Source organism: Ostrea edulis, chromosome 3 (assembly GCF_947568905.1).
Source record: "Ostrea edulis chromosome 3, xbOstEdul1.1, whole genome shotgun sequence".
In the NCBI taxonomy this organism is placed as follows: domain Eukaryota; kingdom Metazoa; phylum Mollusca; class Bivalvia; order Ostreida; family Ostreidae; genus Ostrea; species Ostrea edulis.
This window is the reverse complement of record NC_079166.1, coordinates 45,585,280-45,598,064: the sequence shown is the minus strand read 5'-3', so window position 1 is coordinate 45,598,064 and position 12,785 is coordinate 45,585,280. Positions and strand designations below refer to the sequence as shown.

Sequence of the window (12,785 nt, the reverse complement as noted above, 5' to 3'; positions counted from 1 at the left end):
TCTCGGTCATTTTAAACAGCAGCTTAGTTTTGCGATATTCCTTTTTAAGTAATTAGTATTCCTTACCGGACCTCACGAACTGCACAAACTAATGGACGTGTGGTCATTTATACGATAAGTCAATGTCAAGACCAAGTAAAGATAAGCGAAAATGAGACGTGAATCAACTATGTGTTGGAACCAAGAGCAATGCATCTTTATCCTTATTTTTTTAAGAAAATTAAACTATAAAGCTACAGACCCTGAAGCGTGCTACTAAACCTGCATAGCGTTTCGTTTCGTTCCGTGCAAAACGTTCACCGTTCCGTGTAGACCGTTCACCGTTCCGTGCAAGAATCGTTTCATTTCGTACAAACCGTTCACCTTTCCGTGCAAAGCGTGCAAACCGTTTCGTGCAAGAATCGTTCCGTGCAAGAATCATTCCGTGCAAGAATCGTTCCGTGCAAGAAACGTTTCGTGCAGTAATGCCTACAGAAGCGTGCAGACCGTTCAAGCCACGCCCCGAGAATCGTTCAAGTCATTCCGCTATGGCATCCAAGAAAGGTGGACGTAGATTGTTCTTAACTTTGCGTAATTTAAAGTAAATATTAGTCCAGATTTATATCGTTTTCACATACACCTTTCATGGCTGGTATTGTCTTTCTGATGCCAGGATATTGAAGCCCTTGCGCTAAAAGGTCTCATCCTGTAAATTAATCACCTCACCTACCTTGGGTATTGGAGATACATCTTGTTGTTTTAACGATTTAATTACCGAATACCTAGTACTTCTGCAGGGTACTTTAAAGTAACATATACAATTTTAATTCTATTTAATTTTGTTATTCAAATTTATATTCATTTTACGTTATTGATCAACTAATACATACACAACAAGTCACATACGTTAATATACATACATACATACTATATATATATAGGTAAAAAATAAAAATGAAACACGAAGATGTTTAGTAAAGCTTTAGCACTTTCATTTCCAATCTTCAGAAGCTTTACATTTAGTAACATAGCGACGTTACGTCACAAACAGCGGAACGTTAAAATTAAACAAATCTAGACGTCATTACATATTGACTGTTGAAACGTCATAAGACACTGCACGTTAAAACATAGTGTTTACAGTGATGTCCATGAAAACATTTTCATTATAGGATTAAACATTCTTTTTGAAGAATTTATCGATGTGTAAACTCCGGACATTTTACTCACAAACTGAATAAAAAATCCACACCATACAAAAACTGCAATTCCCTGCAATCTGGCTAGACGTTTATGCACAATAGTGAGTGATGTAAATACCCGAGATATTCGTTTGTTAGAACTCAGATCATATTTACAAAAACAAGGTTATCCTGATATACTTATAGAAAACGGAATTGAAAAGGCAAAGAGTTATGACCGCTCTCAACTACTAGCTACAAACAACTGGGAAAAAGACAAAGATATAATTCCATTTGTACATACACATAACCCGCGCAATAGAAATATCAACTCAATAGTTAATCAACTAAACAATATACTGAAAGACGACCAATTAACCAAGAAAATAATCAGAAAAATAAAATTCATCAACAGCAAACGTCAACCGAAAAATCTTAAAAGAATATTATGCCCTCCATATCTTAAAGACAATCACAACGTAGTTAAGTGTGGGGATCCACGATACGGGACCTGTCAATATATCACGGAAGGATCACAATACAACTTTAACGGACGGATATTTAAAGTAAATACCAACATGCCGTGCGATAGCAAAAATGTATTGTATGTCATTACTTGTCCTGTATGCACAGAATTTTATAATGGGGAAACAACCCGCTTCGAGCTCGCGTGCGGGTCCACAAACAGCAAATCCACAATCCGGAATACAGGCAAATTCAACTAAGTGAACATTTAGATGTTTGTGGACAAAAACAATTCAATATATTTCCATTTTACAAGTTTACAGGTGGAAGTGACATTCAGAGATGTAAAAAGGAAAAACATTTCTTTAATATGTTCAAACCTAAACTCAATTATTTGTAAATGAAAATGTTTTCACGGACATCACTGTAAACACTATGTTTTAACGTTCAGTGTCTTATGACGTCGAAATTTGTTTTGTTTTACTATCACGTCACAATGAACAATACGTTTCAACAGCCAGTATCAGACTCCCCGTCGAGGCCTCATTACGTCACCTACGAATAGACCTCTCCTAGGTGACACACCACAATATACAGATTTGTATATTGTGAGTCCGCGATTATCACGCAGACAAATTACACTAAAGAAGTAGTTCGCAGTTAAAAGTTTGAAGATATCAATATTAAGAGCATTAATATAAAAGTATGGATTTTATTTTAAACATAAAATGATCAAAAGATCATTAAAAAGTAGGGAAACTCTGTTCAAATTAGTGTGTAAAGTAATGAACTTGATGTTTACGTTCTTGTTTTGAAAGTTGTTTACGTTTGACGTTATGTTTTTTCGTCATTCTACAGTGACGTCACAGTATACGCGGCCTAAGAAATCGCTATCCCATAATGCCCAAGTGGAAGAGTTTGGTTTGTGAGCAAACGAACTCTGGTGGAAGTTTGCAGTCAGTATGTAATGACGTCTAGATTTGTTTGATTTTAACGTTCCGCTGTTTGTGACGTAACGTCGCTATGTTATTAAATGTAAAGCTTCTGAAGATTTGAAATGAAAGCGCTAAAGCTTTACTAAACGTCTTCGTGTTTCATTTTTATTTTTTACCTATACTTTTACCGATCATTGCGAAAAGTAGCTAACATTTTACATCACTCATTTGTTCCAAGTGATTTCGAAGGAGTGGAAAGCCATTTTACGATGGAAAAATCTTTTTACAGTAGCATGATTTTATAAGTCTAGATAAATGTTAAGCTACACATGTTCATGTACATTTGAATTCTCAATTAACGTTTCACTGTTCCTTCAAATGTTATTTCAACACAGATGTATACATATCTTGTATTTTAAACTTGTACAACATATTAGCCCACTTTCCTATGTACAGAATTATTTTAGCATTGCTGCATGTACATGTATGTACTTGTAAAATGCGATAATGAGAACAGATTTCACATAAAGAATTCAAATAATACTTACGTGAGAAAAACAGATACGTTCAAGTCGCCTTCAAAGATAGGTGTGGTGAGAAGAGTGAAGAGGGGGTTGTTAGAAGACGGAAGAGGGGTTTGTTGCTACAGCAACGGTGTACCCCATTACAGGTGAATGAGCTTGGAGATCCCAATTGTTTTGATTGATCCCTTTGTTCCAAGTAATGACAGGTGACAATTTTCGTCGACAGGTTAGCACGAAGCCCATGTGTATGGGTATATGGACTCCCAGAGATGGCATGCCTGACGAGAACCTCTATTTTATCTGTAGAATTACTGTACATTTATAAAATTGCGTCTTTATTCATTTTCTTTCTCTAAGGATTGTGTAATTAGTTTTCACTTTTTTAAAAAGTGTCTTGAAATATACAAATTACACGTGCTTTTTAACACTATGATCACTCCGACTGATATGCATGTATATAATGAAACAGCAGCGAACTTTGTTCTTTCAATTTGAATTAATTTAAGATATTGTTTAAGAGCATAAAATAAATATGCAAGTTGGTTAATTTTCATTCTACAACGACAATGTTTTTGCATGTCTTTCTCTCGATGTGTGTATATTTCGTTACCTGTTGTCCGACAGCCTTTGATTAATCTTTATTCATCTTAGACAATTACTTAGTATTGTAATCAAATCAAAAGTAATACCATGTCTGGCAGGTATAATATTCATTACCATTTCTTTCTTAATATTTTTTCTAAGTTTATCATTACATTTACATGTATTATATAATACAAATATATCATGGTTTAATCACTCCATAAAGACCCGAATCAGGCTGAGATAATTAAAGCGTACAGGCCACGCCTACCGTTTCATGTAAACCATTCACAATCATTTACAAAACGTGCAAGCCACGCCTACCGTTTCGTGCAAATCGTGCAGACCGTTCAGGAGCGTTTCGTGCAAATCGTTCCCTGCAAAGCGTTCAGCGTTCCGTGCAAGAATCGTTTCATTCCGTGCAAAGCGTTCAGCGTTCTGTGCAAGAATCGTTTCGTTTCGTCCCTTGCAATTGGTGTAGCAGTACGCTTCAGGGTCTGTACATAATCACGCTATGAAACAGATATCTCTGTTGATAACATCATGGTGGTAAAAAGATTGCATACTCCTAGCATGGGGGTTAAATTGAAAATGTGCATTTCATAATATGTAAATATGTAAAATGTACTAATAAAAATTACTTGTGAGCATATTTCATACAATTTCTAATAATTTTTATTAAATCAAAATATTACACACTACCATTTTACGTATTTTGAGGATTTATTTTTATTTATGATTATCTCACTGACTGTTTTCTCTACCTTTTTCATGCATTCCTGATGTGCTAATGACGAATGAAACTGCATTGCTAAATACCTTATATTGATTTATACATCTTGAGTCATTTATAAAATTGTTCTGGGTTATCGATTGAAAGATAATGAATGTTTGCGAGTGGTCTGATTTTAAACCACTCGTGCCATAACAATTTGTATACGAGTATACCATCTCTAGTTCTAAGCGTTACATGGAGAGAACAAGATATTTTGCATTTAATCTTTACCTAACTGGACCTCACTGTCACCAAAATTTGCTTTACCTCGACTTCAATCCTTGAAATTTCCTTAACTGAGGTGTACCTCAATTCACTGTCACCAAACAGACTGCGGAATTCTCCCTCAACTCGGTTGAGTATTTACACTAATAATATCGCTCTATTTCGCGGAATTGTTTTCACCAAAAAGTTTTAAGTTACTTTTATCTGTATTATATTCACACGGTGTAATCAATATCATTGAATTGTTCACGAGTTCTGTATGAAAGGTGAAGATAACGAACAGTGATCAATCTCATAACTCATGTAAGCAATACAAAATAGAAAGTTGGGCAAACACAGACCTCATGACATACCAGAGGTCGGAGCAGGTGTCTTGGGGAGTAAGCATCCCCTGTCGACCGATCACACCCACCGTGAGCCTCATATCTTGATCAGGTAAACGGAGTTGTCTGTAGTCAAAATTAGTGTGCCAACAACGGCCTAACAATCGGTATGAAACAAGTCAGACAGCATTTAACCGAATGATAGGTTATATTTGCGAAATTCTGACTTTAAACGAGACAGTTAAAACCCCTGCACCATCATCTTGGTTGTCAGAAGCCTGCATCGATTAAAAAAACTGACTGTACGCAGAACAAGGTATTGTGTATCGAATCAATTGAGAGATATAAACACCATATGCAGGTGATAATGAAATATTACTATATAAATATGGGAAGTTGTGTTGCAATTCCACCCCAGACCATAACGTTCCCTCCACCGTATTGGCGGTGCTGAATAACGCAGGCGTCAATGTAACGTTCTCCGTGATGACGCTGAATCAGAACGAGACTGTTTCTGCTGATGAAATCTCGACTAGTTCGTAAATAGAACTTCCGCCCAATCTCTGTTACTGAAACGACGATGTCTCCTTCACCATGCCAACCTCGCAATCCGGTGACACAAGAGCAGAACAGGACGGATAGCAGGACGTCGAGGACGGATGTTGACTTCTCGTAATATTCCTTACGATACGAGGGATGTGGTCAAAGAAACCGATTGAAATCAATTACGCAAATGTTACTTCATATGTTGCCAACGTGACGTCATACACGGACGTCCTGATTATGGGTGGTCACGAACGGTGACAATTTGCTGATATCGTTTCCATAAAGCATTTACATTGTTAATATGAACTTTAAACTGTATTGCCACAGAAGGACTGCAAAATTTTGGCCTATGTTTGACGCTTACGGCCTTTGTTGCAATAAGGAGGGATCTTTAACGTTCTACAATTGTTGGTGTTTTTGTTTCTGTGGTCTCATATGAAGGACAGACCCCATTTAATCAGCTCTTAGGACAAGCAAGGAGAACTGAGGACCTATTCTAACCCAGACCCCCACAGGATTAGCGTACACCCGTGTGAAATGATATGGTAGATGTAGACATTGGTAGATTTTCTTTGTGCATTATCAGAAAATTCAGAGTTTTAAAATGCTTGCTTACAATTAGTCAATCAAAGTTATATGCTTCAATATTGTTATGAATACATGGCTGAGAATAATGACAGTTGGATTATAGATATTAAGCAAGAATGACATTTTTTGGGTTTAGGCTATTTTAGGATAAATTGAAATTGGATTTTAGGAATGCTTACAAAATTTTTGAAGGAAGAATGTTTGATATAAATGAATGAATAACGTAACATTTAAACAATATATTGTATAAAATAGATTTTCTTTTATCGATTTCCGATTGATAAACAAATACATGTTTTATTCATCAAAAGTTTCAAAATTACTGAAGTTTTTTTTTTCATAAAGAGTAAGACTAGAACTTTAAAGGTACAGTTGATAGTGTCGATGCTCCGTTGATTGTCTGCAAATTACACCTGCTCCAATGTTCTCATACACCCCAAAGGATTTTAATTCTGTTTGTTCCGACAATAAATGAGTAGCTAGTCAAATTATGTTATTCAGCTCTTTCAGATGCCTTAAAACACATGTATTTGTCATTAAGACATGTTGAAAAAGCAGTTATGAGATTGTGTTTATATTTGTGATGTTCATAAATGAACCAGGCTCTTCCTATGTGCCTTAAAATCATAAACAGTCACAAACAATACGAAATACATTAAAATCAATCATTTCTATTTCAAAAAGAAAATTCACTTTGATTGTTATTTGTCATCTAATTCATTTTTCAGCTTCTGAAGTGATGCAAGTCGAACGTCCCGCCATTTTCTCCTCTCGTGGAGTTTGTCAAGAGGAATTCTGGAGGCAAGTTCGTTGTGAATCTTTTCTAGAATCGAACCATCCATTTTCCTTGGGGGTCCAAAAGTAGACTGTACTCTGTATATCATCTCGGCGTACCGGTCTCTGTAACTATACACACCTACAGTGGAAATAAATCAAAGAATGCAGCACCCCTAATGCACATATCCGAACTTCAAACAATAATCAAGGGAAGTTTCCATGAAAGGTTGGTTCAACCACTAATTATGATTTTATGAGTATCGATACAAAACGCATATTGTAGGGAAATATCCTACTATTTGAAACGCAAAACTTTCCATACCATAATCGTTAGGACCTTTATTATCAGGGATAAAAATGGTTTTTATCAATTTTATATATTCATCCCATTAAAATCCTTGTTGTCGTTTAATTCTTTTAAATTCACATTAAAGCTTTGACAAGGAAGCAGAAATGGACAACACAAAAAACAACACAAAGCATCCTTCATGTCTTAAAATCTAATGTTTACCGTCGGTATTGAAGTAGGCTGTATATTTGTATTATCAAAATAAATGCATCTGAATTTGTTTTTTATGTTTAATTCAGTTACAATTACCTCATAGAGTCTCCAACATTCTCCAATAATGGATAACTGAATACGATTCAATACAAATCCATCAATTTCCTTCTTAACAATCACGGGCACCTGCCCGATTTCCGTCAACAGTTCCTTGGTCTTTACTACCACCTCTGGATCTGTCAATGGTGCAGGAATTAGCTCCACTAGCGGAGCGTAAAATGGAGGGTTCGTCTGAATTAACATAATTCCTTTTAGGCATTGGGTTTCAGAGGTATCATAATTTTTGAAGCAGAAGAAAAATCAGAAAAAAGGTTTCAAATATTAATCATTGTATATGTTCACTGCAATTAAACTCTCTCTCTCTCTCTCTCTCTCTCTCTCTCTCTCTCTCTTTCTCTCTCATTACTGGATGACAAACGATGAATCTCTTTGTGTGCCTGAGATTCTCGGATATGAGGGATGGAACCAGCGCACTAGCGGAGCTGGAGATGATTGTATCCTCCTTGATGAAGGTATCTATCTTTGCATGGACTTCTCGCTTCAGCTGCAATTCCTCGTGGACACACTCCCACCAATAAGTATTAATCATTACTGTCTTAGGTCTTAACCTTGTTTGTTGATTGGTGATAGTGTAATAGACTCTATCTCAGAGTTTTGCCAATATGTTTTTGCTGATAAGCAGTTAGGTGTGTACTTGTATAAAGAAGGCGTCCTTCACACAGTCAACCAGTTCGTTTGTCCCAATGATTAATTCCATTTGCTCTTTGACTGTCAATTTCCCCCGCAATAATCCAATTTCGGACTGATGTTCTAGTTGGTCTTTTATGATAGATAATGCATGCTGGACTTGTTCCGGTTTAATATCGTATATGCTCACTCGATATCCGCCTGAGGCAAATAGCATAGCGAAACTATGCCCTATTAACCCACTGAAAATTGATATAGTTTCAAAACTTTGAACGATTCTATGTTAGCATTAGATTTTATGATTGATGACTGAAACATTTTTTGTCAAAAAGCCATCATATATATAAACCAGTCGTGTAATGAATCGCTGAATTCAATTGATTGATTGTATCATGCTTAACGCTGAATTCAAAATGCATAAAGATGACAAAACGTGTGTGAAAATGAATACCCGCTTGGCCCTTTTACAAGGTGAATAAATTCATGATGAGGAATACAATTACCATTTGCAATTGACATTAGACAATTGAACATATACGATACATACAAGTTTAGAACGCTGACCTGCATGCTGATATCCCGAGCCACAATTTTCACAACTGTGTTGGGGCCTGTATGCGTCTTTGAGGGCTTTTGACCTTTTATCACCTCGCAATTCATTGCGAGATGAGGATATATTAAAGGGTGAACGTGTGTGTAACACCGAGACAATTTATGGGTCAAAATTTCCATGGATTGATTTGGTATTTCACGTGTAGCTTTGTTATCAAGATAGGACGAATCCTGTTATTTTGGGTCAAAAGATCAAAGTTCAAGGTCACAACGAGTCTTCAAATTAAAAGGTTTAGACACTCTACAGGCCACATTTTTGCTCGATTGATTTGATACTTTGCATGTACCTTTGTTATCAAGAGAGGAAGAACCCTATTGAGGTATGAAAGGTCGATGATCAAGGTCACTATTGGTCTTCATAGGAAAAGCTTGCAGACACTCATGAGGAGAGGATTTGCCCTGCCTTATTTATCAGATTTCTGATCTTGTGTTAAAAGGAAGTTTGAACTAACACCTTTTCCGCTGTCTTGATTGTGCTAATATAATGCATTCTATATTTTGAATTGAGCAAGGTTATACTTGCACAAGATATATACCTCTCTCACACGCCGATATATATATATATATATATATATATATATATATATATATATATATAAACAGTAAAATCAGCAAAACCCTACATTAAGTTTTTAGATTGACTCTAGAATGTGTAGCCACCAAATTTCAAGTTAACTTAAAACAAATTACATTTCCCATGTAAAACATTAGAATTTCATTATGGCTCTAACTTTGCTGCACAAAGCATGTGAACAAACTGTAGTTTAGACCACATAAACATTCCTCCATATCAGTTTGTCTTGAGAAAAAGATTTCCAAAGAATCTTCCCATCTATCCCTGTTTAATACCGTACTATGCCTTAAATTTAGGCGTTATGGCGTGAACAACGTAGGCTACATGAGAATTTAATTTAAGATTTCAACAATACGTTATAGATGGAAAGGGATTGCCTCTCCATATTTATTATCTTAACTAAGTGCGTCACTTTATTTTTTTCTTCTATGCATGTCTTTCTATTTTTAAGATTTAGAGTCTCTCTTGTGACCCAAATCAAGACCACAAGGTTTATCTTTATTGATCTGTTTCCCCATTTTCAATATGGTTAGTGTTACCACAAATAGAATTTAAGAACAATATTTTTAGATTGGTTAGTGATAAAATAATTGTGATATACTGTAATTTGTTGATTTAGGTCGACTCAAGCTTTTATCGCACCAATGTTGACTTCACACTTCGTTTTCAGCTGATATTGTGTTCTTGGTTGGTGCGATAAAACTATTTATTGACCACGTCAGCATGCCATAATGGTATAAAATAATGGAGAATCACATTGTAAACTCGTCTTTGTACTGTACTGGGTTTTACTCTGTTAACATAAAGGATTTCATTTTAAGTATAGATTGTATTTCTTTTCATGTATAGTTTTGACCTTTGGACTTCCACTAAGTCCACGTAGAATAGGTTTTCTTCTTCCATCAGAATTAGTCATGATAAGTTTAAATCGAAGGAGCCATTCTAGATCGTTTATATACTGATATATATTTACGAATTTAATAAAACCGTATAAAGCATGCAAGGGAACAAGGGAACAAAACGTCGGGAAACCTAACGTTACTTCCCCATTTCCTTCCTACATCATGCGACTTTAACTAAAGTTGTTATACATTTTCAAATGAAACGTGGTTGATTTACCTAGTTGTGAAGAATATCACAGAGGCGTGTATCTGACTGTCTTACCTCCCAACAATCCCCGCTTGTTTCGATTTTTAATGTCCGCAATGTCTCCTACGAAGTCCTTATCTACAATATCCAGTACCCCTATAGAATAGATCGACATGTAGTCTATAATAGTGTAAATATATATATATATATATATATATATATATATATATATATATATATATAAAATTACAGCTTCACTCCGATTACTTATAGGGCTGAGATCACTTTGTGATTACAATTGCCGCTAATGTCACGGTTTTTGTAAATCTTGTGACCTGGTTACACATATATTTCACTCGGCACACCTCGATTAATGAAGGGTACCGTAATTGACAGAGGTTAGCCGAGTGACAAAACATCTAATGTATGCATTGTTAGGAGGTACCCTCTGCAACATTCTACATAAGTTTGGTTGACCCTTAAATCATGCAGCCATGATGCCTGGTATCATACAATTGTGACGAATTGTAATATTACGGGCATTACCATGGATACGGATCACAGAGGCGATACACGCTGATGTGATAGATATTATACAATGATTGACAATCACATTAATTCTGTCTACTCGTGATTCATTAAATAAATAGTCTTTTCGGTATACATAATTATATAGTCATGTAGTTCTATGATATATACCTATTGTTATGTAGTCATGTCATATCTACCTATAGCCATGTAGTCATATCGAATCTACTGATAGTCATGTAGTCATTTTATATTTACCTATATCTTTGTAGTTCTATCATATTTACCTATCATTATGTAGTTATATCGTATTTACCTATACTAATGTAGTTATATAGTATTTCACCACGGTCATTGTCAAGATCGACGGAATGCCGCGATTATATTATTCTGCCATATACCGTCAAACGTAACACCTCATTATGAGAAAATTGATACACATCTCACTTGCACTTCGTGTTTTGCTATTACAACAATAAAGTCAATGACTGATAATTCAATTTTATAATCATAAAAATTAATCAATATATGTTGCAAAACAAATTTATAAATGACTGAAGATCATTTGTCATTCAATACAAATCAATCGTCTGCATTTGGAGATCGATATACATGTGAACAAATATGTCGATGCACGGTGAAGTTAATCCTTTCCAACATCTGTGTAGTTTTCTTAGATTATGTATTCAAAGCAGTTGATATAATATGTCAACATCAAACGAAATACGTGAAATATTTTTCAATATAGATCTGGTATACCCTACCATCTCACGTCAACAAAAACAGTTAAACTTAGTCCGTTTCGGAAACTGTCATGACGTCAAGGGGACCTATTTCGTAGCTGTATACGTAAAGATCAGCTGTATATTTCTGAGCGGTAGTAGAATACGAAAGAGAGTTCTTGTTTTCATGGATGATGCAGGATAACCTCCTCGGTCTCGACATCTTGTTTGAAATATAAAAGCCTCGGGCATTGACTCGACTTTTATATTTCAAAAGAACATTTCGAGACCTCGGAGATTATCATGTAACATACAAAAATGGAAAACGGAAATATTCATATCTAGTGATCAGTCATTCAAAAACTTACTTTGTTAAACACCACTCTGATTCCATGCACAAGTACCCTGAAGTTGAAATAAAAAAAAATATGCTCGAGTTCCTCATTGACAATATCTTCGTGGTCTTTGGTGATCAGGTATTCCAACAGTCTGTTGGAATTCCCATGGACACGAACTGTGCTCCTTTGTTAGCTGACCTGTTTCTATATTCATATGAAGCAGAATTTATTCAAAAACTTCTACGTAAGAAGAAAACATCTCTCGCTGTGGCCTTCAATTCGACATTTCGATATATAGATGACGTTTTGTCTATTAACAATAACTTTCATATATTATTCGATTTGATATATCCCTGTAAGCTCGAAATAAAGGACACCACAAAACCCTCCACTTCTGCTTCATACTTAGATATTTTATTGAAAGTAGACATTAACGGCAAACTGACAACTCAACTGTATGACAAACGGGATGATTTCAGTTTCTCCATCGTCAACTTCCCATATTTATGTAGCAATATTCCATTATCACCTGCATATGGTATTTATATATTTCAACTGATTCGATATGCAAGAGTTTGTTCTGCGTATAATCAGTTTTTAAATCAAGGTAAGCTACTGACAAAAAAGTTGATGGTACAGGGGTTTCAACAGTCTCGATTGAAGTCAGCTTTTCGCAAATTCTGTGGTCGTTATAACGATCTAGTTCGCCAAGACAACCTATCATTGGGTCAAATGCTGTCTGACGTGTTCCATACCGATTGTTAAGCCGTTCT

At 35.5% G+C, this 12,785-nt stretch overlaps 1 protein-coding gene across 1 annotated transcript; it reads right to left on the bottom strand.

Moving 5' to 3' along the window:
• Positions 1-6,824: 6,824 nt before the first annotated feature.
• Positions 6,825-10,522, bottom strand: LOC125676479 (lambda-crystallin-like; the record flags this gene model as incomplete). Its single annotated transcript, XM_056157911.1, is given in 6 exon segments — positions 6,825-7,039; positions 7,412-7,465; positions 7,468-7,693; positions 7,869-8,027; positions 8,157-8,391; positions 10,500-10,522. Coding segments are annotated over 6 exon segments (912 nt in total), but the record flags the coding sequence as incomplete, so codon positions are not given.
• Positions 10,523-12,785: the final 2,263 nt, after the last annotated feature.